General features: G+C 43.5%; 2 protein-coding genes across 3 annotated transcripts in view; one reads left to right on the forward strand and one right to left on the reverse strand.

Annotated features, from left to right (window-relative positions):
* Positions 1-24,577, reverse strand: part of LOC115105349 (protein FAM168A-like) — a 96,727-nt gene extending 72,150 nt beyond the window's left edge. The window contains exon 1 of the mRNA XM_065007257.1: positions 24,480-24,577. Coding sequence (XP_064863329.1) covers positions 24,480-24,517 — 38 coding nt within the window. The 5' untranslated portion in view covers positions 24,518-24,577. The remainder of the gene's footprint in view (positions 1-24,479) is intronic.
* On the forward strand, positions 10,484-24,896 carry LOC115104760 (pleckstrin homology domain-containing family B member 1-like). 2 transcript variants are annotated; one of them, XM_065007259.1, is made up of 6 exons: positions 10,484-10,659; positions 20,352-20,504; positions 20,806-20,908; positions 21,039-21,078; positions 21,240-21,321; positions 21,650-24,896. In XM_065007259.1, exons 1-6 carry the CDS (start codon positions 10,524-10,526, stop codon positions 21,781-21,783), a joined length of 648 nt encoding a protein of 215 aa, XP_064863331.1. In that variant the 5' UTR covers positions 10,484-10,523; the 3' UTR covers positions 21,784-24,896. The 2 variants fall into 2 exon arrangements, with proteins under 2 accessions (XP_064863331.1, XP_029481971.2); XM_029626111.2 differs by lacking the exon at positions 10,484-10,659 and adding an exon at positions 19,317-19,524.
* Positions 24,897-26,766: the final 1,870 nt, after the last annotated feature.

Consider the following 26,766-nt stretch of genomic DNA (forward strand, 5'->3'; position numbering starts at 1 on the left):
TTTTGTGTCATGATTGTTGAGATAATTGTCAAGACACTAGCTGTCATGAATGTTATTGACATATGATATGCGTTATGTAGCCCCTTTTGACGGAGTGCTTTCCAAACAGCTAGAAGTCAGTGTTATTTCGGGCAGGCCAGTGGATTGGGTTAAAGAGGGTCTGTTATCTTAACAGGACAGGAAGTTGGTGGGCTGTGTCTAAAAACACTTACACTCTAAACATAGGGCTACTGTCACCAACATCTAGTACCATTGACCACTGATACAATATCCTACAGAACACACTAGTAGAGAAATGCATTTGGTGGGCTATGATGAATGTTGAGGGACTGTCATGTTATGTAATTTAATGTCATGGAACTCAGTGGGTCACTGCTGACTTTGCTGACCATGATCTTCAATGCAATAGTGTTGTGCTACTGATAGGGGTAGGAATAGGACCATCTAGTGGCCACAGAGTGTACAGAGAGAAAAAATAGAGTCTAGTTCAAGGTCAAACCCTGAGACAGGGGCTTCAGTTTGGTTTGGCAGGGTATGCTGACATACCCTAGCTCAAGACCAAAAAATGTCAAAAGTAGGCTATAAAAATGTAGACTAAAATCATTCCAATCTCGATTAAATCGCTTGGAGAGAAGCTGTCAGCCTGCGCCCCTTTCTCTCACTTTAAGAAAGCAGAGCGCAGAGACAATGCCAGACAGTTTGCTTTGCTGGTCAGGCATTTATTGCTTTGAATTTGAACTCAGCCAGCTGTTTTATGCACTGGTTACTTTCACATTGATGTTGGCATAGGTGGCACATCCAATAGGCTAGGAGAAGGTAAGCTTCCCCTAAAGTACATTTTATTAAATGTACCAAAATTAGCTATATCAATTCAAAATTAGCTATATCATTCAAAATACTAGACCAGAGAGTATGATTTGGCCACAGAGAATCATTAGCTTTAGATTGTTTTAAGTGTGCAATTTGGGCAGTGTGTGAAGCATATGGTCTACAAAATAGCTGATTGTTGAGTTGCAGCGGTCACTGAAAGGCAGTTAAATAGGCCAATTGCAATATTTTACAATACAATCGTAAGAAAAACAGTGTTTAGAAAGCAAATGGCTATTGCTGAAAAGAGAAGACAAAGAAAATAATCTAATCTGTCCCCCAATTGACACCAGCATAGAGGGATTGAGTTACATTATTATCCTAAATTATGACTATGTGATCTACTCATCACATTAGGAATAATAGCCCATCTTAAATTAGTATAGTAATGCGATGATAGATGTAGGCAATCATTTATTATAAAGATGCAATTTTATAGTGAAAAAATTGCTTCTCCGAACTTGAAACTCAAGTGCCTATGGATATCGGCATTTGAAGTCGACCTTGTTGTGACTTGATAGCTGTATTATGCATCTACACTGAACAAAAATATAAACGCAACATGTAAAGTGTTGGTCCCATGTTTCATCAGCTAAAATAAAATATCCCAGAAATGTTCCATACGGACAAAAAAGCTTATTTCTCCCAAATGTTGTGTACAAATGTATTTACATCCCTGTTAGTGAGCATTTCTCAATTGCCAAGATAATACATCAACTGCATGATCATTACACAGGTGCAACTTGTGCTGGGGACACTAAAAGGCCACTCTTCAATGTGTAGTTTTGTCACACAACACAATGCCACAGATGTCTTAAGTTTTGAGGGAGCTTGCAATTGGCATGCTGACTGCAGGAAGGTCCACTAGAGCTGTTGCCAGAGAATGTAATGTTAATTTCTCTACGATAAGCCGCTCCAACATAATTTTAGAGAGTTTGGCAGTACGTTCAACCGGACTCACAACCGCAGACCACGTACGTGTATGGCGTTCTGTGGGCGAGCGGTTTGCTGATGTCAACATTGTGGACAGAGTGCCCCATGGTGGCAGTGGGGTTATGGTATGGGCAGGTATAAGCTACAGACAACGAATGGCAATTTGAATGCACAAAAATATTGTGACGAGATCCTGAGTGTCACAACTTCCGCCGGAGTCGGTCCCTCTCCTTGTTCGGGCGGAGTTCGGCGGTCGACGTCACCGACCTTCTAGCCATCACTGATCCATTTTTCATTTTCCATTGGTTTTATCTTGTCTTCCATCACACCTGGTTCCAATCCCATCAATTACATGTTGTGTATTTAACCCTCTGTTTCCCCTCATGTCCTTGTCGGAGATTGTTTTGTTTGTATGTGATGTGCTATTTAGTGTTGGTGTGCGACGTGTTTTGCACCCACTTTGTTATTTTGTACATTTTGGTTGTTTTGGAGTTTGGTCAGCATTTATTAAACAACTCCGTTTATACCAAGTTTGTTCTCCTGCGCGTGACTTCCCTGCTACCAACACGCACCCCTGACAGAATCTCCAACCCCCTATGGAGTCAGCAGGAGAAGGTACCCCGGTCATGGAGGTGAAGGAGCACGTCCAGGAGCATGCGTTAATGCTTTACCATCTGGGCGCCGCCATGGATCGCGTTGTCCAGACAATGGACCGCTGGGAGAGACGGAGTTCTTCCAGCGCCTCCACCAGCACAACCGGGGTCTATCCTGAGCGCCCCTTTCCCGCCTGAACCCAGTGGGATCCGTCTCTCCATGCCACAGGAGTACGACGGCAGTGCTGCCAACTGCCAGGGTTTCCTCCTCCAACTAAACCTCTATCTGGCCACGGTTCACCCAGCTCCATCAGACTGTGAGAGGGTGTCCGCCCTCGTCACGTGACTCACCGGGAAAGCCCTGGAGTGGGACAACACCGTGTGGAGAGAGGGAGATGCGGCGTTGGACCATTTTGAGGAGTTCACCCGCCGTTTCCGGGCAGTCTTCGACCACCCGCCCGAGGGCAGAGCAGCGGGTGAGCGCCTCTACCATCTGAGGCAGGAGACGAGGAGCGCCCAGGAGTTTGTCCTGGAGTTTAGGACTCTGGCGGGATGGAACAACAGGGCCCTGATCGACCATTACCGCTGCAGTCTGCACGAGGACGTCCGTCGGGAGCTGGCCTGCAGAGACACCACCCTCACTTTCGACCAGCTGGTGGACCTGTCCATCTGGCTTGACAACTTACTGGCTACTCGCGAACGTCCAGATCGGGGTCTGGTGGTTCCATCCTCCCGCACCCCCTCTCCGATACCCATGGAGCTGGGAGGGGCGGTGCGCAGGGAGACCGGAGGGGGTTTCTGCTTGTGCACCATCTGTGGCCGCAGAGGTCACACTGCTGGTCGGTGCCGGGTTGGTTCCTCTGGGAATCGAGGCAGCAGGCAGGGCACTCTGGCGTCACCCCAGTTTAGCCGGCACCATTCTCACCCAGAGTCCTCTGTTGCACATATGTCTGTCACTTTTCCTGAGTTTTCCCCGCATTCCCAGCATAAGGCGCTCGTAGATTTAGGAGCTGCTGGGAATTTAAATGATAGAGCGTTAGCTCATAGTTAAGGGACCCCCATTGTTCCCGTGGATGTGCCCTTCCCCGTTCACGCCTTAGATAGTCAACCATTAGGGTCAGGGTTAATTAGGGAGGTCACCACTCCTTTGGGCATGGTGACGCAGGGGAGTCACACAGAGAAAATTAGTATTTTCCTTATTGACTCTCCTGCGTTTCCCGTAGTGCTGGGCCTACCCTGGTTAGCTTGTCATAACCCCACTGACTCTCACGGGGTGGTCGTGCTCAGGTAGGTGTTTAGGGGTTTCCGTTGGTGCTACTACGGTGGATAGTCCAGACCAGGTGCGCATTCCCCCTGAATATGCCGATTTGGCTCTTGCCTTTTCTAAAAAGAAGGCGACTCAATTACCACTTCATCAACGGGGCAATTGTGCGATAGAGCTCCTGTTAGACGCTGCACTTCCCAGGAGTCACGTGTATCCACTCTCACAGGCGGAGACGGAGGCTATAGAAACACATGTCTCCGAATCCCTGCGTCAGGGGTACATTCGGTCTTCCACTTCACCCGTCCCCTCGAGTTTATTTTTTGTGAAGGAGGGAGGTCTGCATCCGTGTATTGACTACCAGGTCTAAATCAGATCACGGTGAGGTATAGTTACCCGTTACCGCTCATAGCCACAGTGATAGAGTCAAGGCACGGGGCACGCTTCTTCACCAAACTAGATCTCAGGAGCGCATACAATCTGGTGCGTATCCGAGAGGGAGACGAGTGGAAGACTGCTTTCAGTACCACCTCTGGGCACTATGAGTACCTCGTCATGCCGTACGGGTTTATGAATGCGCCATCAGTCTTCCAAGCTTTTGTAGACAAGATTTTCAGGGACCTGCACGGGCAGGGTATAGCGGTGTATATTGATGACATTTTGATATACTCCGCTACACGCGCCAAGCATGTGTCCCTGGTGCACAAAGTGCTTGGTCGCCTGTTGGAGCATGACCTGTACGTCAAGGCTGAGAAATGCCTGTTCTTCCAACAGTCCGTCTCCTTCCTAGGGTATCGCATTTCCACGTCAGGGGTGGAGATAGAGAGTGACCACATTGCAGCTGTGCGTAATTGGCCGAATCCCACCACGGTTAAGGTGGTGCAGCGATTCTTAGGGTTTGCCAACTACTACCGGAGGTTTATCCAGGGTTTTGGTCAGGTAGCGGCTCCCATTACTTCACTGCTGATGGGGGGCCCGGTGCGCTTGCAGTGGACAGCTGAGGCGGACAGGGCTCCTGAGGGCTTTGTTTACCTCGGCTCCCGTGCTGGTCCATCCAGATCCCTCTTTGGCGTTTGGGATAGGAGCTGTGCTCTCTCAGCGCTCGGTACGCCACGGAAGCTCCGCCCTTTTGTGACTTCTTCTCAAAGAAGCTCAGCCCGGCGGAGCGAAACTATGACGTGGGGGACCGGGAGTTGTTGGCTGTCGTCAAGGCCCTGAAAGCATGGAGACATTGGCTTGAGGGGGCTAGACACCCCTTTCTCATCTGGACTGACCACCGCAATCTGGAGTACATCCGGGCGGCGAGGAGACTGAACCCTCGCCAGGCAAGGTGGGCCATGTTATTCACCCATTTTGTGTTTACTTACAGACCAGGCTCCCAGAACGTTAAGGCAGACGCATTGTCCCGGCTGTATGACAGAGAGGAGCGGCCCATGGATCCCACTCCCATACTCCCCGCCTCTTGTTTGGTGGAGCCGGTAGTGTGGGAGCTGGACGTGGACATTGAGCGGGCGTCACGTGCAGAGCCCACTCCCCCTCTGTGTCCAGCTGGGCGTCTGTACGTTCCGTCTGCTGTCCACGATCGGCTGATCTATTGGGCCCATACGTCACCCTCTGGTCATCCTGGGATCGGTCAAACGGTGCGCTGTCTTAGTTTGAAGTTCATTATACCAAGTTCGTTCTCCTGCGCCTGACTTCTCTGCCACCAACACGCACCCCTTACACTGAGGCCCATTGTGAGGCCCATTTTTTAAGTTATCTGTGACCAACATATCTGTATTCCCAGTAATGTGAAATCCATAGATTAGTGCAAAATGAAAATGTAAAAAATCCCTGTCTTAGGTCAGATAGGATCACCACTTTATTTTGAGAATGTGAAATGTCAGAATAATAGTGGAGAGAATGATTTATTTAAACTTGTATTTAATTGATCACATTCCCAGTAGGTCAGAAGTTAACATACACTCAAGTAGTATTTGGTAGCATTGCCTTTAAAAATTTTAACTTGGGTCAAGTTAGCCTTCCACAAGCTTCCCACAATAAGTTGGATGAATTTTGTCCCATTCCCCCTGACAGAGATGGCTTTTAACTGAGTCAGGTTTGCAGATCTCCTTGCTCGCACACGCTTTTTCAGTTTTGCCCAGACATTTTCTGTAGGATTGAGGTCAGGGCTTTGTGATGGTCATTCCAATACCTTGACTTTGTTGTCCTTAAGCCATTTTGCCACAACTTTGGAAGTATGCTTGGGGTCACTGTCCATTTGGAGACCCATTTGCGACCAAGCTTTAACTTCCTGACTGATGTCTTGAGATGTTGCTTCAATATATCCACATCATTTTCCTACCTCATGATGCCATCTATTTTGTGAAGTGGACCAGTCCCTCCTGCAGCAAAGCACCCCCACAATGTGATGCTGCCACCCCCGTGCTTCACGGTTGGGATGGTGTTCTTCGGCTTGCAAGCCTCCCCCTTTTTCCTCCAAACAAAACGATGGTCATTATGGCCAAACAGTTCTATTTTTGTTTCATCAGACCAGAGGACATTTCTCCAAAAGGTACGATCTTTCTCCCCATGTGCAGTTGCAAACCGTAGTCTGGCTTTTTTATGGCGGTTGTGGAGCAGTGTCTTCTTCCTTGCTGAGCGGCCTTTCAAGTTATGTCAATATCAATACAGTTTTACTGTGGCTATGGATACTTTTCTACCCGTTTCCTCCAGCATCTTCACAAGGTCCATTGCTGGGATTGATTTGCAGTTTTCGCACCAAAGTACGTTCATCTCTAGGAGACAGAACGCGTCTCCTTCCTAAGCGGTATAACGGCTGCGTGGTCCCATGGTGTTTATACTTGCGTAATATTGTTTGTACAGATGAACGTGGTACCTTCAGGCATTTGGAAATTGCTCCCAAGGATGAACCAGACTTGTGGAGATCTATAATTTTTTTCTGAGGTCTTGGCTGATTTCTTTTGATTTTCCCATGATGTCAAGCAAAGAGACACTGAGTTTGAAGGTAGGCCTTGAAATATATCCACAGGTACACATCCAATTGACTCAAATGATGTCAATTAGCTTCTAAAGCCATGACATCATTTTCTGGAATTTTCCAAGCTGTCTACCAACATAGACAGGGCTCTAACTCCTCTAGCTCCACAATGAAATAGGGTGCAGGCCAGGCAGAAGGCTGTTAGCCAGCCTGCCAGCTTTAGTGGAGTCTGCCACTTGCACAGTCAGTGTAGTCAGCTCAGCAATCCCCATTGAGACCGTGTCTGTGCCTCAACCTGGGTTGGGCAAAACTGAACATGGCTGTGTTCGCTTTAGCAATCTCACTAGGATAAAGAGCTCCTCAATTCCTGTCATTATTGAAAGAGATTGTGATACCTCACATCTCAAAATAGGGCTACTTAATGTCAGATCCCTTACTTCAAAGGCAATTATAGTCAATGAACTAATCACTGAACATAATCTTGATGTGATTGGCCTGACTGAAACATGGCTTAAGCCTGATGAATTTGCTGTGTTAAATGAGGCCTCACCTCCTGGTTACACTAGTGACCATATCCCCCGTGCATCCCGCAATGGCGGAGGTGTTGCTAACATTTACAATAGCAAATTTCAATTTACAAAAAAAAAATGACGTTTTCGTCTTTTGAGCTTCTAGTCATGAAATCTATGCAGCCTACTCAATCACTTTTTATAGCTACTGTTTACAGGCCTCCTGGGCCATATACAGCATCCTCATTGAATTCTCTGAATTCCTATCGGACCTTGTAGTCATAGCAGATAATGTTCTAATTTTTGGTGACTTTAATATTCACATGGAAAAGTCCACAGACCCACTCCAAAAGGCTTTCGGAGGCATCATCGACTCAGTGGGTTTTGTCCAACATGTCTCTGGACCTACTCACTGTCACAGTCATACTCTCGACCTAGTTTTGTCCCATGGAATAAATGTTGTGGATCTTAATGTTTTTCCTCATAATCCTGGACTATCGGACCACCATTTTATTACGTTTGCAATTGCAACAAATAATCTGCTCAGACCCCAACCAAGGAGCATCAAAAGTCGTGCTATAAATTCACAGACAACACAAAGATTCCTTGATGCCCTTCCAGACTCCCTCTGCCTACCCAAGGACGTCAGAGGACAAAAGTCAGTTAACCACCTAACTGAGGAACTCAATTTAACCTTGCGCAATACCCTAGATGCAGTTGCACCCCTAAAAACTAAAAACATTTCTCATAAGAAACTAGCTCCCTGGTATACAGAAAATACCTGAGCTCTGATGCCAACTTCCAGAAAATTGGAATGGAAATGGCGCCACACCAAACTGGAAGTCTTCCGACTAGCTTGGAAAGACAGTACTGTGCAGTATCGAAGACTCCTTACTGCTGCTCGATCATCCTTTTTTTCCAATTTAATTGAGGAAAATAAGAACAATCCTACATTTATTTTTGATACTGTCGCAAAGCTAACTAAAAAGCAGCATTCCCCAAGTGAGGATGGCTTTCACTTCAGCATTAATAAATTCATGAACTTCTTTGAGGAAAAGATCATGATTATTAGAAAGCAAATTACGGACTCCTCTTTAAATCTGTGTGTTCCTTCAAAGCTCAGTTGTCCTGAGTCTGCACAACTCTGCCAGGACCTAGGATCAATAGAGACACCCAAGTGTTTTAGTACTATTTCTCTTGACACAATGATGAAAATAATCATGGCCTCTAAACCTTCAAGCTGCATACTGGACCCTATTCCAACTAAACTACTGAAAGAGCTGCTTCCTGTGCTTGGCCCTCCTATGTTGAACATAATAAACAGCTTTCTGTCCACTGGATGTGTACCAAACTCACTAAAAGTGGCAGTAATAAAGCCTCTCTTGAAAAAGCCAAACCTTGACCCAGAAAATATAAAAAACTATCGGCCTATATCGAATCTTCCAGTCCTCTCAACATTTTTAGAAAAGGCTGTTGCGCAGCAACTCACTGCCTTCCTGAAGACAAACAATGTATACGAAGTGTTTCAGTCTGGTTTTCGACCCCATCATAGCACCGAGACTGCACTTGTGAAGGTGGTAAATGACCTTTTAATGGCATCAGACCGAGGCTCTGCATCTGTCCTCGTGCTCCTAGACCTTAGTGCTGCTTTTGATACCATCGATCACCACATTCTTTTGGAGAGATTGGAAACCCAAATTAGTCTACACGGACAAGTTCTGGCCTGGTTTAGATCTTATCTGTCGGAAAGATATCAGTTTGTCTCTGTGAATAGTTTGTCCTCTGACAATTCAACTGTACATTTCGGTGTTCCTCAGGGTTCCGTTTTAGGACCACTATTGTTTTCACTATATATTTTACCTCATGGGGATGTCATTCGAAAGCATAATGTTAATAACTTTCACTGCTATGCAGATGACACACAGCTGTACATTTCAATGAAACATGGTGAAGCCCCAAAATTGCCCTCGCTAGAAGCCTGTGTTTCAGACATAAGGAAGTGGATGGCTGCAAACTTTCTACTTTTAAACTCGGGACAAAACAGAGGTGCTTGTTCTAGGTCCCAAGAAACAGAGATATTCTGTTGAATCTGACAATTAATCTTAATGGTTGTACAGTCGTCTCAAATAAAACTGAAGAACCTCTGCATTACTCTGGACCCTGATCTCTCTTTTGACGAACATATCAAGACTGTTTCAAGGACAGCTTTTTTCCCGTCTACGTAACATTGCAAAAATCAGAAACTTTCTGTCCGAAAATGATGCAGAAAAATGAATCCATGCTTTTGTTACTTCTAGGTTAGACTACTGCAATGCTCTACTTTCCGGCTACCCGGATGAAGCACTAAATAAACTTCAGTTAGTGCTACATACGGCTGCTAGAATCCTGACTAGAACCCCAAAATTTGATCATATTACTCCAGTGCTAGCCTCCCTACACTGGCTTCCTGTCAAGGCAAGGGATGATTTCAAGGTTTTTACTGCTAACCTACAAAGCATTACATGGGCTTGCTCCTACCTATCTCTCTGATTTTGGTCCTGCCGTACACACAAACACGTACGCTACAGTCACAAGACGCAGGCCTCCTAATTGTCCCTAGAATTTCTAAGCAAACAGCTGGAGGCAGGGCTTTCTCCTATAGAGCTCCATTTTTATGGAATGGTCTGCCTACCCATGTGAGAGACGCAAACTCGGTCTCAACCTTTAAGTCTTTACTGAAGACTCATCTCTTCAGTGGGTCATATGATTGAGTGTGGTCTGGCCCAGGAGTGTGAAGGTGAATGGAAAGGCTCTGGAGCAACGAACCACCCTTGCTGTCTCTGCCTGGCCGGTTCCCCTCTTTCCACTGGGATTATATGCCTCTAACCCTATTACAGGGGCTGAGTCACTGGCTTACTGGTGCTCTTTCATGCCGTCTCTAGGAGGGGTGCATTCCTTGAGTGGGTTGAGTCACTGATGTGATCTTCCTGTCTGGGTTGGCGCCCCCCCTTGGGTTGTGCCGTGGCGGAGATCTTTGTGGGCTATACTCAGCCTTGTCTCAGGATGGTAAGTTGGTGGTTGAATATATCCCTCTAGTGGTGTGGGGGCTGTGCTTTGGCAAAGTGGGTGGGGTTATATCCTTCCTGTTTGGCCCTGTCCGGGGGTATCATCGGATGGGGCCACAGTGTCTCCTGACCCCTCCTGTCTCAGCCTCCAGTATTTATGCTGCAGTAGTTTGTGTCGGGGGGCTAGGGTCAGTTTGTTATATCTGGAGTATTTTTCCTGTCCTATCCGGTGTCCTGTGTGAATTTAAGTATGCTCTCTCTAATTCTCTCTTTCTCTCTTTCTTTCTCTCTCTCGGAGGACCTGAGCCCTAGGACCATGCTTCAGGACTACCTGGCATGATGACTCCTTGCTGTCCCCAGTCCACCTGGCCGTGCTGCTGCTCCAGTTTCAACTGTTCTGCCTGCGGCTATGGACCCCTGACCTGTTCACCGAACGTGCTACCTGTCCCAGACCTATTATTTGACCATGCTGGTAATTTATGAACATTTGAACATCTTGGCCATGTTCTGTTATAATCTCCACCCGGCACAGCCAGAAGAGGACTGGCCACCCCTCATAGCCTGGTTCCTCTCTAGGTTTCTTCCTAGTTTTTGGCCTTTCTAGGGAGTTTTTCCTAGCCAACGTGCTTCAACACCTGCATTGCTTGCTGTTTGGGGTTTTAGGCTGGGTTTCTGTACAGCACTTTGAGATATCAGCTGATGTACGAAGGGCTATATAAATACATTTGATTTGAGTTTAAAGGCAAAGTCAACTTAGTGTATACAAACTTCTGACCCACTGGAATTGTGATTAAGTGAAATAATCTGTAAACAATTGTTGAAAAAAATACTTGTGTCATGCACAAAGTAGATGTCCTAACTGACATGCCCAAACTATAGTTTGCTAACAAGAAATTTGTGGAGTGGTTGAAAAATGAGTTTTATTGACTCCAACCTAAGTGTATGTAAATTTCTGATTTCAACTGTATATACAGTACCATGGCATTGTTGAAAACTTGTTTCTGATTAGCTTGAAGGGCATTCTAGAGTGTGCAACAAGAATTTAAGCTTTTAACCGATATAAGATACTTGTATGTTCATAATGTTTAATAATACGATTATTTATTTGAATTGCGCACCCTCCAATTTCACCGGATGTTGTCGACAGGTGTCCCGCTGACGGGACCCCTATCCCTATAGGCCCAAGACGAAGGCACTTTTATACAACGGGTTACCAACATATTCAAATAATGATTGACATATTTTCATGAAAAACAAAAAACTATTTCATCCTCCCACAAGATATAGTCTAGGTCTAATCTAGGTTTGCTACCTAAACCAGCTGATCATTTGTTCTAACGGTTCCGTTGCCAGAGACGCAACCCAGTCGTTCAGTCTTTTTGTTCTGTAACTATGGATGTGACCCACTCATTCGTTTTAAATGTTCCGTTGCCATACTGGCTGGCAATGTTCTTATCCCTTGCTTGCTAGCTAGCCAACTATGACTAACTTACAGTCACGTCAAGAAGTGCAGCCAGAATAAAAGCAAAGTAGCTGCATTTGCATTTGTTTAAGATGTTTTATAGTAACATTTATTTGGATACATCCATAACAATGAGCGAACGAGACGGGACTTCGCCTGGCGTAGAAAATGTGCTCACTCATCAGGACACTGTTGTTCAGAGGAGCTAACCAACAACAAACTAAAGATGGAAAGACAGCAAGCTAGTTGCTCTTCGTTTCATTTGACTTTTTTTCCATTTCTTTGTATATATAAAAAAAATGATGCCAGCTGATTCATGATTTCGACTGGCTGAGAAACGCTGCATGCATGTCTGTATTATCCTGACTCGTTCATTACTATAGGACAACTGGAGATCTAATTTGAATATTGAAACAATGTTGCAAATGTTGGAGTGACAGACGGCAAGGTTTATACAATTCTACGCTGTTGAAAACTAAATGTTAGTCTATAAGAAATGTGAGATAATGTCAAGATGCTTTTTATCGTGGATATCAAGTTTATAAATTGCCTGGCTGGGCTGATGAGACAGTGGATTATGCAGTCAGATGGAACAGAGTAAATAGGCATTTTAACGTCATAGATTTAGCCAGTGGTAACTTGTGTCGGCTGGAATGCGGTTTTAACCAACCCGCTAGCGTGTTGTGGAACACACCTTCCTTGTCATTCATTATTTTCCAGAGAACACATAGCTCCTTGTTGATTATCCCTGAAATAATTAATGGCTGAGGAAACTGAATGGCGCTGGAGGAGATGGTTGCTGTTTTAAAGGCTCCTAACCAACTGTGCTATTGTGTGTGTCGTTTTGTGTTATTTGTAACTTATTTTGTGCATAATGTTTCTTCCATTGTCTCTTATGACCGAAAATAGCTTCTGGATATCAGGACAGTGATTACTAACCTCGTACTGGACGAATATCCTACCAACAGGACATTAAAAACTGTAATATCTTATGATTCACCGAGTCGTGGCTGAACGATGACATGGATAAAATATAGCTGGCAGGGTTTACGCTGCATCGGCAAGTCGAACAGCTTCCTCCGGTAAGACAAGGGGTGGCGGTCTGTGTATGTTTGTAAACAACAGCTGGTGCTGTTGTTTATCTAATCTAATATTAAGGAAGACTCAAGGTTTTGCTCACCCGAGGAAGAGTATCTCATGATAAGCTGTAGACCACACTATTAACCAAGATAGTTTTCATCTATATTTTTCGTAGCTGTCTATTACTGCCACAAACCGATACTGGCACTAAGTCCACACTCAATGAGCTAGATAAGGCTATTAAAAACCAGGAAAACGCTCCTAGTGGCCGGGGACTTTAATGCAGGGAAACTTAAATCAAACAGGAAAACGCTACTAGTGGCAGGGGACTTTAATGCAGGGAAACGTAAATCCGTTTTACCTCATTTCTACCAGCATGTTAAATCTGCAACCAGAGGAAAACAAATCCTAGACCACCTTTACTCCATACACAGAGATGCATACAAAGCTCTCCCTCGCCCTCCATTTGGCAAATCTGACCATAATTCTACCCTCCTGATTTCTGCTTACAAGCAAAAACTGAAGCAGGAAGCATCATTTACTTGGTAAATAAAGAAGTGGTCAGATGACGCAGATGCTAAGCTACAGGACTGTTTTGCTAGCACAGACTGGAATATGTTCCGGGATTCTTCCGATGGCATTGAGGAGTAGAACACATCAGTCACTGGCTTCATCAATAAGTGCATCAATGACATCGTCCGCACAGTGACAGTACGTACATACCCCAACCAGAAGCCATGGATTACAGGCAACATCCACACAAAGCTACGGGGTGGAGCTGCCACTTCCAAGGAGCGGGACTCTAACCCAGACGCTTATAAGAAATCCTGCTATGCCCTCAGACGAACCATCAAACAGGCAAAGCTTCAATACAGGACTAAGATTGAATTGTACTACACTGGCTCCATCACTCGTCGGATGTTGCAGGGCTTGCAAACTATTACAGACTACAAAGGGAAGCGCTCCAGTGATACGAGCCTACCAGACAAGCTAAATTACTTATATGCTTGCTTTGAGGCAAGCAACACTGAAGCATTTAAAAGAAGAAAAAAAAATGAATTAAAAAATAACCTTTATTTAACTAGGCAAGTCAGTTAAGAACAAATTCTTATTTTCAATGACGGCCTAGGAACAGTGGGTTAACTGCCTGTTCAGGGGCAGAATGACAGATTTGTACCTTGTCAGCTCGAGGGGTTTGAACTTGCAACCTTCCAGCTACTAGTCCAACGCTCTAATGCATGCATGAGAGCATCAGCTGTTCCGAACGACTGTGTGATCACGCTCTCCGTAGCCAATGTGAGTAAGACCTTTAAACAGGTCAACATTCACAAAGCCTCAGGGCCAGACGGATTACCAGGACGTGTACTCCGAGCATGCGCTGACCAACTGGCAAGTGTCTTCACTGACATTTTCAACCTGTTCCTGACTGAGTCTGTAATGGCAACATGTTTCAAGCAGACCACCATAGTCCCTGTGCCCAAGAACACTAAGGTAACCTGCCTAAATGACAACCGACCCGTAGCACTCATGTCTGTAGCCATTAAGTGCTTTGAAAGGCTGGTCATGGCTCACATCAACACCATTATCCCAGAAACCCTAGACCCACTCCAAATTGCATACCGCACCAACAGATCCAAAGATGATGCGATCTCTAATGCACTCCACACTGCCCTTTCCCACCTGGACAAAATTAATACCATTGTGAAAATGCTATTCATTGACTACAGCTCAGCATTCAACACCATAGTGCCCTCAAAGCTCATCACTAAGCTAAGGACCCTGGGACTAAACATCTCCCTCTGCATCTGGATCTGGATTTCCTGACGGGCCGTCCCCAGGTGGTAATAGTAGGTAACAACACATCTGCCACACTGATCCTCAACACGGGGGCCCCTCAGGTGTGCATGCTCAGTCCCCTCCTGTACTCCCTGTTCACCCATGACTGCAGGCCAGGCACGACTACAACATCATCATTAAGTTGGCAGACAACACAACAGTGGTAGGCCTGATCACCGACAACGATGAGATAGGGAGGAGGTCAAAGGCCTGGCCGTGTGGTGCCAGGTTAACAACCTCTCCCTCAACGTGATCAAGACAAATTAGATGATTGTGGACTACAGGAAAAAGAGGACCAAGCACGCCCCCATTCTCATCGGCGGGGTTGTAGTGGAGCTGGTTGAGAGCTTCAAGTTCCTTGGTGCCCACATCACCAACAAACTATCATGATCCAAACACACCAAGACAGTCATGAAGAAGGCATGACAAAGCCTATTCCCCCTCAGGAGACTGAAAAGATTTGGCATTGGTCCTCAGATCCTCAAAAGGTTCTACAGCTGCACCATCGAGAGCATCTTGACTGGTTGCATCACTGCCGGTATGGCAACTGCTCAGCCTCCAACCGCAAGGCACTACAGAAGGTAGTGCATACGGCCCAGTACATCACTGGGGCCAACCTGCCTGCCATCCAGGACCTCTATACTAGGCGGGTCAGAGGAAGGCCCTAAAAATTGTCAAAGACTCCAGCCACCCTAGACATACAGTTGAAGTCGGAAGTGTACATACACTTAGGTTGGAGTCATTAAAACGCGTTTTCCACAACTCCACAAATTTCTTGTTAACAAACTATAGTTTTGACAAGTCGGTTAGGACATCTACTTTGTGCATGACACAAGTAATTTTTCCTACAATTGTTTACAGACAGATTATTTCACTTATAATTCACAGTATCACAATTCCAGTGAGTTTACATACACTAAGTTGACTGTGGCTTTAAACAGCTTGGAAAATTCCAGAAAGGGATGTTATGGCTTTAGAAGCTTCTGATAGGCTCATTGACATCATTTGAGTCAATTGGAGGTGTTCCTGTGGATGTATTTCAAGGCCGACCTTCAAACTCTTTGCTTGACATCAAGCCTCTTTGCTTGACATCATGGGAAAATCAAAATAAATCAGCCAAGACCTCAGAAAAAAATGGTAGACCTCCACAAGTCTGGTTCATCCTTGGGGGCAATTTCCAAATGCTTGAAGGTACCACGTTCATTTGTACAAACAATGGTACGCAAGTCTAAACACCATGGGACCACGCAGCCGTTATACCGCTTAGGAAGGATACACGTTATATTTCCTAGAGATGAATGTACTTTGGTGCGAAAAGTGCAAATCAATCCCAGCACAACAGCAAAGGACCTTGTGAAGATGCTGGAGGAAATGGGTAGAAAAGTGTCTATATCCACAGTAAAACGAGTTCTATATCGACACAACGTGAAAGGCCGCTCAGCAAGGAAGAAGCCACTGCTCGCAAAACCGCAATATAAAAGCCAGACTACGGTTTACAACTGCACATGGGGACACATATCGTACTTTTTGGAGAAATGTCATCTGGTCTGATGAAACAAAAATAAAACTGTTTGGCCATAATGACCAGTGTTATGTTTGGAGGAAAAAGGGGGATGCTCGCAAGCCGAAGAACACCATCCCAACCGTGAAGCACGGGGGTGGCAGCATCATGTTGTGGGGGTGCTTTGCTGCAGGAGGGGCTGGTGCACTTCAGTCAGGAAGTTAAAGCTTGGTCGCAAATGTGTCTTCCAAATGGACAATTACCCCAATCATACTTACAAAGTTGTGGCAAAATGGCTTAAGGACAACAAAGTCAAGGTATTGGAGTGGCCATCACAAAGCCCTGACCTCAATCCCATAGAAAAAGGGTCTGCAAGCAAGGAGGCCTAGAAACTTGACTCAGTTACACGAGCTCTGTCAGGAGGAATGGGCCAAAATTCACCCAACTTATTGTGGGAAGCTTGTGGAAGGCTACCCGAAACGTTTGACCCAAGTTAAACAATTTAAAGGCAATGCTACCAAATACTAATTGCGTGTATGTAAACTTCTGAACCACTGGGACTGTGATGAAAGAAATAAAAGCAGAAATAAATCATTCTCTCTACTATTTTTCTGACATTTCACATTCTTAATTCAAAGTTGTGATCCTAACTGACCCTAAGGCAGGGAATTTTTACTAGGATTGCAAGACTGAGTTGAAATGTATTTGGCTAAGGTGTATGTAAACTTCCGACTTCAACTGTAGACTGTTCTCTCTGCTACCATACGGCAAGCAGTACCGGAGCATCAAGTCTAGGTCCAAAAGGCTTCTTAACAGCTTCTACCCCTAAGCCATAAGACTCCTGAACAGCCCCCCTGCTCCCTCTTTTACGCTGCTGCTACTCTCTGATTATTATCTATGTATAGTCACTTTAGTTCTACCTCATGTACATATTACTTCAATTACCTCGACTAAACTGTGCCTTCGCACATTGACTCTGTACTGGTAACCCCTGTATATAGCCTCCACATTGACTCTGTACTGGTAACCCCTGTATATAGCCTCCACATTGACTCTGTACTGGTAACCACTGTATATAGCCTCCACATTGACTCTGTACTGGTAACCCCTGTATATAGCCTCCACATTGACTCTGTACTGGTAACCACTGTATATAGCCTCACACTCTGGTAACCCCATTGACTCTGTACTGGTAACCCCTGTATATAGCCTCCACATTGACTCTGTACCAGCCTCCACATTGACTCCTACCCCTGTATATAGCCTCCACATTGACTCTGTATATAGCCTCCACATTGACTCTGTACCAGTACCCCCTGTATATAGCCTCCACATTGACTCTGTACCAGTACCCCTGTATATAGCCTCCACATTGACTCTGTACCAGTACCCCTGTATATAGCCTCCACATTGACTCTGTACCAGTACCCCCTGTATATAGCCTCCACATTGACTCTGTACTGTATAAGCCTCCCCCTGCCTACATTGACTCTGTACCAGTACCCCTGTATATATAGCCTCCACATCGACTCTGTACTGGTAACCCCTGTATATAGCCTCCACATCGACTCTGTACTGGTAACCCCTGTATATAGCCTCCACATTGACTCTGTACCGGTAACCCCTGTATATAGCCTCCACATTGACTCTGTACTGGTAACCCCTGTATATAGCCTCCACATTGACTCTGTACCAGTACCCCCTGTAAATAGCCTCCACATTGACTCTGTACCAGTACCCCCTGTAAATAGCCTCCACATTGACTCTGTACCAGTACCCCCTGTAAATAGCCTCCACATTGACTCTGTACCAGTACCCCCTGTATATAGCCTCGCTACTGTTATTTTACTGCTGCTCTTTTAGTTTTTTTTCTTACTTATCTACTTTCTACCTTTCTACACATTTTTCTCAAAATTGCATTGTTGGTTAAAGGGCTTGTAAGAAAGCATTTCACTGTAAGGTCTACACCTGTTGTATTTGGCACATGTGACAAATACAATTTTATTTGATATGTGCTTGTTTTTGCTGTTCTCCAAATAGCATTTTAGAGTTTTTAAATAGTGTAGGAATGTAATAAATGAGCTTCAACTTCCAGAAAATTCCTTGCAGTACATGAGCTTCAACTTCCCAAAATTCCCAGTTCCACCATGGCAGGGATGGACTATGTTATAGAGACATTCATTGTGTTATATTACTGTATGATTAGTAATAATGCATCAATAAATACCTAATGTATGTATACTTCTATAAATACGGTTACTGATATTGTTTCGTACTTCTATAAATACAGTTATTGATATTGTTTTGCAATTTCTAATTGGCTATATCCAGATCATTCTAACCATTTCAAACACAAACCCTCTATATAGGTCGCAAATGCAATTGTAAATGAGAACTTGTTCTCAACTTGCCTACCTGGTTAAATAAAGGTGAAATAAATAAAAATATATAACGCACTGACCTGAGGCAGTGTCCATGATACAGGCAACAGAAATGAGGTCATCATTATACCTCCATGGGATTGGCTCACTTGGACAGAATAGACAGTCTTCTAGTAAGGTTTAAAATAGAGCCAAGGTGATTCCCTACTGAATCAATCTGATACGCCTTAGCATTTCCACTGGGTTCAATGTCATATAATTGGCATCATGACTTCTTTCTCAGCAGACCCACATTTCTGCTTGTGAAAATACTTGGACAGCTTTCATAATGATATTACAACAGTGACTCAAGAATACTCGGGTCACAAGTGCATCTGAGCTAAAACAGGAAGCAGAAATGGACTGGCCATAGGGCAGTTTGAGAAAATGCCAGATGGGCTGGTCAAACTTTAGCCCAGTGGTCCGGTCAAAAAAAAATGTATGCAGAAGGACCACTATTTGGCTAATAATGGGGGTTTAAGGAAAAAAGGTTCTCACCAGTGACCCAAAGAAACTGTAACAGTTATCTAATTCATGCAGGGATTAAGGTGTGTTAGCGTGGTATGCCTTTTTCACTACACACTATCAACATATGCAGTAGTCCAATAACCCTAGTTCCTAAAGGCAGATGAGATGATACATAAAATATAAATAGAGGCAAAGCAGAGTAAATAGAGGAGGAAGAAGAGGAGGTGGAGGAGACAGGAAGTGAGAACATTCCAGTCCGAGAGGGAAGAGGTAGATGAGTCAGGAGAAAGGGTGTGGCCAATCCAGGCCCACTAATCCCAAATGATCTAGTTTAGCCCCTGTCTCCGCCCCTCGCTCTCAGATTAGACGTGTGGGCCAGAATCAAAATAAAGGCACCGTATGTCCCTCTGTCTCTCTGCAGACAGCTCCTCAACCAAGAACAAACTCTCAACATACACAGGACAAACACTCCTGTCACAAACATATTATTTGGGGTGAGGAATTGTGTTGTGGACAGCTCACTGACCGTACCCATGGCTCTACTGAAGTCAGGCTGGCTCTGGAGACAGAGTGAGTACTGTAGCTTCAATGTCTCTCGAATAATGTCATGTTGTAGTCTAACCTAGTGTCTACATGTTTTGGTCTTGGATACAGCCTTATCCTTTACAGGTACTATCTTTACCAAGTATAGACCTCAACAAAGCATAAGAAGTTGTGTGGGGCACTAGTATAAGAGTGATATCAGCACTATATAGTACACTTTGAAAGACAGGTTAAGTGGCGTGTGAGGTCTGTAGAAATCTTTTCTCCCATTCGCAGTCCATGCCACTCACTCCAAAAACTGTTCTCCCATGTTCTTAAGACTGTTGATGCCATCAAGATCGATTGATTTGGACTTTTAAATAAGACCAGAATCATTCTAGAAGGTGAATGTTACGATGGTTATGAAATTCCAATCCTCACTCTACTTGTGCAGCCTGGCCATAATCTAATGAGCGTTAGCGAATCAGTGACTCACACAGACAGGCCACAAGCCAACCACAACCGCCGGAGAAAAAAACAACGGATTTAGAGCTTCAACCATATAAATAAAAAACACTTCAAATGGCTGTAGGTGTACCCACTACAGAATCATTGACTAAAATGGGTATGTGCTGAATTGAGACAGAATATGGCTGACGGTACATTTCAGTTAATGTGAATAAATGAAATAGCTGGAGCATTTCAGTATGTGGATAAACTAAATACAAGTATACACAGTTGTCAAATTCGACCTGACCGATTGAAAACTAGACATCATAAACTAACCCCAAATCTACTCTACTCCACTTCACACTCCATCTCCCCCTCCCTCTCTCCTTTCCTCCCTCTCTCTCTTCCTTACTTACTTCCTTCAGCCTCTATCCTAAAACACTGGAAGCTGAATTGGTGTGACCTGTGGATCGATGGAACCCTGGCCTTCTACAAGACGGACAGTAGGCGAGAATTTGAGCACCGAGTGGGCCTCAAGACCAGCTGTTTGAGCGTCAAGTCTGGCCTGGAGTGTGCAGGTGAGGAGGGAGTGTATGGAAAGATTGGGGTTATTCCCTGGGCTTATAGTGCACTACTTTTGACCAGAGTTTCTTGAGACATGCTGTATTCTTTATTACAGAAAGAACGTGGAGTCCAAATATTTTTATTGACCTACAAAAGATTTGTGCCTTTGCTGTGGACCCAAATAAAGCATTGAAATGTACAGTGTCCATATTAGACTGACACAACACCAGTTTATACTGAGGCTGTCCTAATATGGACACCCTAATAATGTGTGTGTAAGTGTGTGTAACCCTATCTGTCTCTGTTGTTGTGCAGGTCTCTCTCCCCCAGAGAACCACCCCAGGGAAAACCTGGTGGTGGTGCAGCTTAGAGACAGTACCACAGTGATCCTGTGTGCCAACAGTGAGGACGAGGCACTGTGAGTCTGTATTCTTTCTCTTTCCCTCACACACACACACACACACACACACACGCGCACACACACACACACTCCCTCGGTTTTACAGTACACTTCCTTTCTTTCTCATTTTCTCATTCTGTTTTGGCAGAGCGTGGAAATTGACAATTCTAGAGGTGAGACAAAACCCAGTAAGTAACCCATTATATTTCTACAACGTGTACCACTGAGTACTGTATCAATATATCCCATATCCATATACCCATAGCATACAGTATATGATCAATGTTTATTGGGATGCTCAGAGGACAGTCTTGTTTTATCCCTAGCCTTATCTTCTCATCCTTTTCAGTTTGTGTATGACCCGTATAACGACTCCTACCCGTCCGTCCCACTGGACGGCCACAACACCATCTACCTGGCTCCTGGATCAGGTAAAGACAACACACCTGAGCTCTGGGTCATATTCATTACTGCACACCGTAGCAAAACTTTTTGCAATAAAAAAACAAGTTCAGGTAGTCCCTCCCTGTTTCAGTCCGTTTTCTTCCGTTTGGTGCCTAGTGAATACGACTGATGTCAGCAAGTAAACAGTGTGAATCTAGCAATCCTTTCCAAGACTCCCTGAAATCAGTTGTTGAGAAAACTATCCTGGTTATATCAAATCCGAAAATTCTGATAAAACACACTCATATATTCACCTATGCTCCTGTATACAGTAGTACACCATATATTAAGCATCTCACCCTCCATCTCTCTCAGGTACCCACCACATACTGATCCAGAGAGACCCGTACGATGGCATAGGAGAACAGGTGGCACTGGGGCTACTGGCGGGCATGGCGGCAGGCGCTGCTATGCGCTCCTTTCTCTGGATGCCCTTCTTTTTCTGCTGATATAGAAAGGCCTCTATAAGCAGGGAGGCACGGCTGGGAAACGCCCAGGCTCATATATGTAGGAGTGCTGGTGTAGGAATCACTCCTAAAAGTCTTATTTTCTTGTCATCCTTGAGTAAAAGTAATTATACCTTAATAGAAAAGGACTCAAGTAAAAGCGAAAGTCACCCAGGAAAATACTACTTGAGAAAAAGTCTAAAAGTATTTGGTTTTAAATATACTTAAGTATCTAAAGTAAAAGTAAATATATACATTATTTCAAATTCCTTATATTAAGCAAACCAGACTGCACAATTAAAAATATACATTTTATGGATAGCCAGGGGCACACTCCAAAAAATAAATAGTAAAGTACAGGTACTCCAAAACACTACTTAAGTAATACTTTAAAGTATTTTTACTTAAGTACTTTAGACCACTGCCGTTGCAGAATATGGGTGCACGTGTGTGTGTTTCTGTCTGTGTGTGTGTGTGTATCATCATTTGTTGTACATTTGTCCTTAATGACATAGCCTAAATTCACACAGCATATTTAGTAGGAATGTACAGTACCCGTCAAAAGTTTGGACACATCTACTCATTCCAGGTTTTTACTTTATTTTTACTATTTTCTACGTTGTGGAATAATAGTGAAGACATCAAAACTATGAAATAACACATATGGAATCATGTAGTAAACAAAAAAGTGTTAAACAAATCAAAATATATTGTATATTTGAGATTCTTCAAATTAGCCACCCTTTGCCTGGATGACAGCAATTAACACACACTTGTCATTCTCTCAACCAGCTTCATGAGGTAGTCACCTGGAATGCATTTCAATTAACAAGTATGCCTTGTTATAAGTTCATTTGTGGAATTTCTTTCCTTCTTAATGCTTTTGAATCAATCAGTTGTGTTGTGACAAGGTAAGGGTGGTATCCAGAAGGAAGCCCTATTGGATAAAAGACCAAGTCCATATTATGGCAAGAACAGCTCAAATAAAGAGAAACGACAGTCCATCATTCCTTTAAGACATGGTCAGTCAATGACGAAAAGTTTCTTCAAGTGCAATCGCAAAAACCATCAAGCGCTATGTTGAAACTGGCTCTCTCATGAGGACCGCAACAGGAAAGGAAGACCCAGAGTGTCACGCCCTGACCTTAGAGATCCTTTATTCTCTATTTTGGTTAGTTCGAGGTGTGACTAGGGTGGGGTTTCTAGTTTATTTATTTCAAGGTTGGCTTGGTATGGTTCCCAATCAGAGGCAGCTGTCTATTGTTGTCTCTGATTGGGGATCATATTTAGGCAGCTTTTTCCCACTTGTTTGTGTATAGTTGCCTTGAGCACTGCATAGCGTCACGTTCTTTTTGTTCTTTATTGTTTTTTTGCCGGTTCACGTGATAAAGATGATGAACCCAAACCACGCTGCATTTTGGTCCGATTCTTACAACAACGTTTGTGACACAGAGTTACCTCTGCTGCAGAGGATACGTTCATTAGAGTTAACTGCACCTCAGATTGCAGCCCAAATAAATGCTTCACAGAGTTCAACTAACAGACACATCTCAACGTCAACTGTTCAGAGGAGACAGCGAGAATCAGGCCTTCATGGTCAAATTGCTGAGAAGAAACCACTACTAAAGGACACCAATAAGAAGAAGAGACTTGCTTGGGCCAAGAAATAATGTCAATGGACATTATACCGGTGGAAATCTGTCCTTTAGTCTGAATCCAAATTTGAGATTTTGGTTACAACCGCCGTGTCTTTATGAGACACAGAGTAGGTGAACGGATGATCTCTGCATGTGTGGTTCCCATCGTGAAGCACGGAGGAGTAGGTGGGATGGTGTCGGTGTGCTTTCTGGTGACACTGTGATTTATTTAGAATTCAAGGCACACATAACCAGCATGGCTACCAAAGCATTCTGCAGTGATACGCCATCCCATCTGGTTTGTGCTTAGTGGGACTAACATTTGTTTTTCAACAGGACAATGACCCAAACCAGGCTATGTACGGGCTATTTGACCAAGAAGGAGAGTGATGGATAGCTGCATCAGATGACCTGGCCTCCACAATCACCTGACCTCAACCCAATTGAGATGGTTTGGGATGACTTGGACCGCAGAGCGAAGAGAAAGCAGCCAACAAGTGCTCAGCATATGTGGGAACTCCTTTAAGACTTTTGGAAAAGCATTCCTCATGAAGCTGGTTGAGAGAATGCCAAGAGTGTGCAAACGTGTCATCAAGGCAAAGGGTGGCTACTTTGAATAATCAAAAATATTCAAAATATTTTGATTTATTAACACTTTTTTGGTTACTACTGTACATGATTCCATGTGTGCTATTTCATAGTTAGTAAAAAATAAGGAAAAACCCTTGAATGAGTAGGTGTGTCCAAACTTTTGACTGGTACTCTATATGAAATGTATACGTTATGCAACATATATGAAAAACAGAAATGACCCGACCTGCATATTCAGCTGCTTGAGGTTTATGGCACCCCACAGAACCCTTGACTGCAATACTTTTTTAACTTGAAACATTGAGGTGCAAACGCTGATTACATGTATTAACCTTAGATACTTTACTTAATTTCAGGTACAGTTTTCCATTCACTATGTTTGAGTGCAATGCTGTTGTTACTTTCAAATTGAATAAAATAGTTTCAAAAGCCATGGCTATGAAAATGTATATAAGATGACAGAATACTTACTTGCATAATCGTAATATAAGGCTTTCATGAGAGTGCATCACTGTTGCCTGTATTCAGCCTGTCTGGTGATGGTGTTCCACAGTCCTTCATCTTCTTGGCTTTTCCTCCGTGTCTCTTTAGGGTAGTAGCAGTTTCTTTTATGATATAAAGCATAGAGAAATATGTATCAAATACACTCCCCTACTTATATATTTGGACAGTGAAGTTAAAAAGTTTCATTGGTCTCTATACTCCAGCATTTTGGATTTCAGATCAAATGTTTTAAATGAGGCGACAGTACAGAATGTCACCTTTTATTTGAGGGTATTTTCATATATATCTGTTTTATAGTTTAGAAATGAATGCACTTTATGTATCTCGCATTTGAAGGTGTCATAAGTATTTGAACAAAGTGCATTAAATGTAGTCCAAAGGTTGGTATTTGGTCACATATTCCTAGCATGCAATGACTAAATCAAGCTTGTGACTCTACAAACTTGTTGGAAGCATTTGCATTTGGTTTTGGTTGTTTCGGATTATGTTGTGCCCAATAGAAATGTACAGTAAATAATGCATTGGGTGATTTTGGAGTCAATTTTATTGTAAATAAGAATAGAATATGTTTCTGAACACCTCTACATTAATGTGAATGCTACAATGATTACAGATAATCATTCATTACTAATGATGAGTGAGAAAGTTACAGACTCAACAAAGATCATGCTCCCATCATTGCGTGATAGGAATATGGGGCCAAATACTAAACTTTTGACTAAATGTAATATACTATAAGTGAATTTCTCCAAATACTTACAATATGACACCTTCAAATGGGGACTATATACATAAAAGGCTTTCATTTCTATGGTAAAACAAATATGTAAGAAAATACCCTCAAATAAAAGGTGACATTTTGTACTGTAGCCATTGTAATCTCATATCCAAAATGCTGAGAGAGCTGAATTAAAAGGTTTAGCTTCACTGTCCAAATAAATACATAGGGGAATAAATGTATAATTTATTAGACATCAGTTGTAGCCTACACACTTGTCAATCAATCTATGTTGATGTAGTTTTTCTCCAAAACAATATTCACATGATGATGGTGAACTTCAGAGAAGCAGAAGCAAACCATACCACTAGAGGGAAACAGAGCACATGAAACCAACATCTAATGGTTTGCTCCTAGCAGAATTTTGCTAGCCTAAGCGAATGTCTGTGCCTCGCATACTCCCCTAAAAGACCTTCACTTGAAATATTAGAAACAAGAGGCAATATCACTGTTTGTTACAAATATTTACAAATATTTTAAAACTTAATTCAATAGCCTATTAAACTCTGCTTGTTCATGTGGTTTTTAGCATCGAGTCATAAATCAAGTCTGAAAATAAACCATCCTACAAAATCAAGTGTTGTTTTTTGTTTGAATTAAATGTCAGTGGTTACAACTTCTTAATAACACTGTAATTCAGATTCATTCATTCAGATTTAATTCCGATTCATCACACACAATGGGAAGGGTGTTGTAAAGCAGACCTACAGTAAGGCAAATTAACATAATTATTTACTTAATCTCTAAACGATAAAATTATATTTTTTATGAAGCTCTCAAATCAGCCATGATTAATCAACAAAACCTTAAATTATCCTTGATTTTCGCTTTAAATGTCCATGACACTCACTTTGATGGTCAATGACACCAGTCTGTGCCTCTCTTCCCAGATTGTGTGGTTGTTTTGTTAGGGTTGCGTCAATTCGAATCTGGTATCTGGATAAGTATGACACTGAGTCACCGATTGTATACTATGTATTTTTTATTAGCTAAGCAATAAGTGGTAAATGCAATTTTCGTATATACGGGCTCTCTGTCCCACCTCGCAGGGCAAAACAGAGAACTTACTTGTTCCTGACAAAGATATTATAAATATACTCTTACAGAGGTAGTTCCTGCTTCCGAGCCGGCCTGTCAGAGTAGAGACTGGGCGTGGTTTAGACTCACCTAGCCGATCGTTGATTGTTGGCGCAGAGGCTGGTCCCAGCCCCCTAAGCGCTTCAGCGGTCAGTCGTTGTAGCTGTGTAGAATATACTGTTATCAGGCACCTGGCTCTTGTTATCTAACAAAATACTGTTTGTTCTCTCAACACTACGTTCTGAATGTGCCCCCCAACTCATTGCACAGGTCTTGTCTTCATGTTATTCTGTATTTTTCCATCATGAGAAAGGGCCATGGCCCTGAAACTGTTAACAATGTCTCAAGTCAGCAATGTTGCATAACACATACATCCACACAAGCCAACAGCAGATAATA

The sequence above is a fragment of the Oncorhynchus nerka genome, linkage group LG22 (genome assembly GCF_034236695.1).
Source record: "Oncorhynchus nerka isolate Pitt River linkage group LG22, Oner_Uvic_2.0, whole genome shotgun sequence".
NCBI classification, from domain to species: Eukaryota; Metazoa; Chordata; class Actinopteri; order Salmoniformes; family Salmonidae; genus Oncorhynchus; species Oncorhynchus nerka.

Bases quoted from the DNA above. Each gene is read 5' to 3' on its own strand.
- LOC115104760 (XM_065007259.1), top strand. From the start codon at position 10,524: ATGATGACTCCTTGCTGTCCCCAGTCCACCTGGCCGTGCTGCTGCTCC. The intron at 21,079-21,239 runs GTAAGTAACCCA...CATCCTTTTCAG, and splicing joins TAGAGGTGAGACAAAACCCA to TTTGTGTATGACCCGTATAA. The intron at 21,322-21,649 runs GTAAAGACAACA...CATCTCTCTCAG, and splicing joins CTACCTGGCTCCTGGATCAG to GTACCCACCACATACTGATC.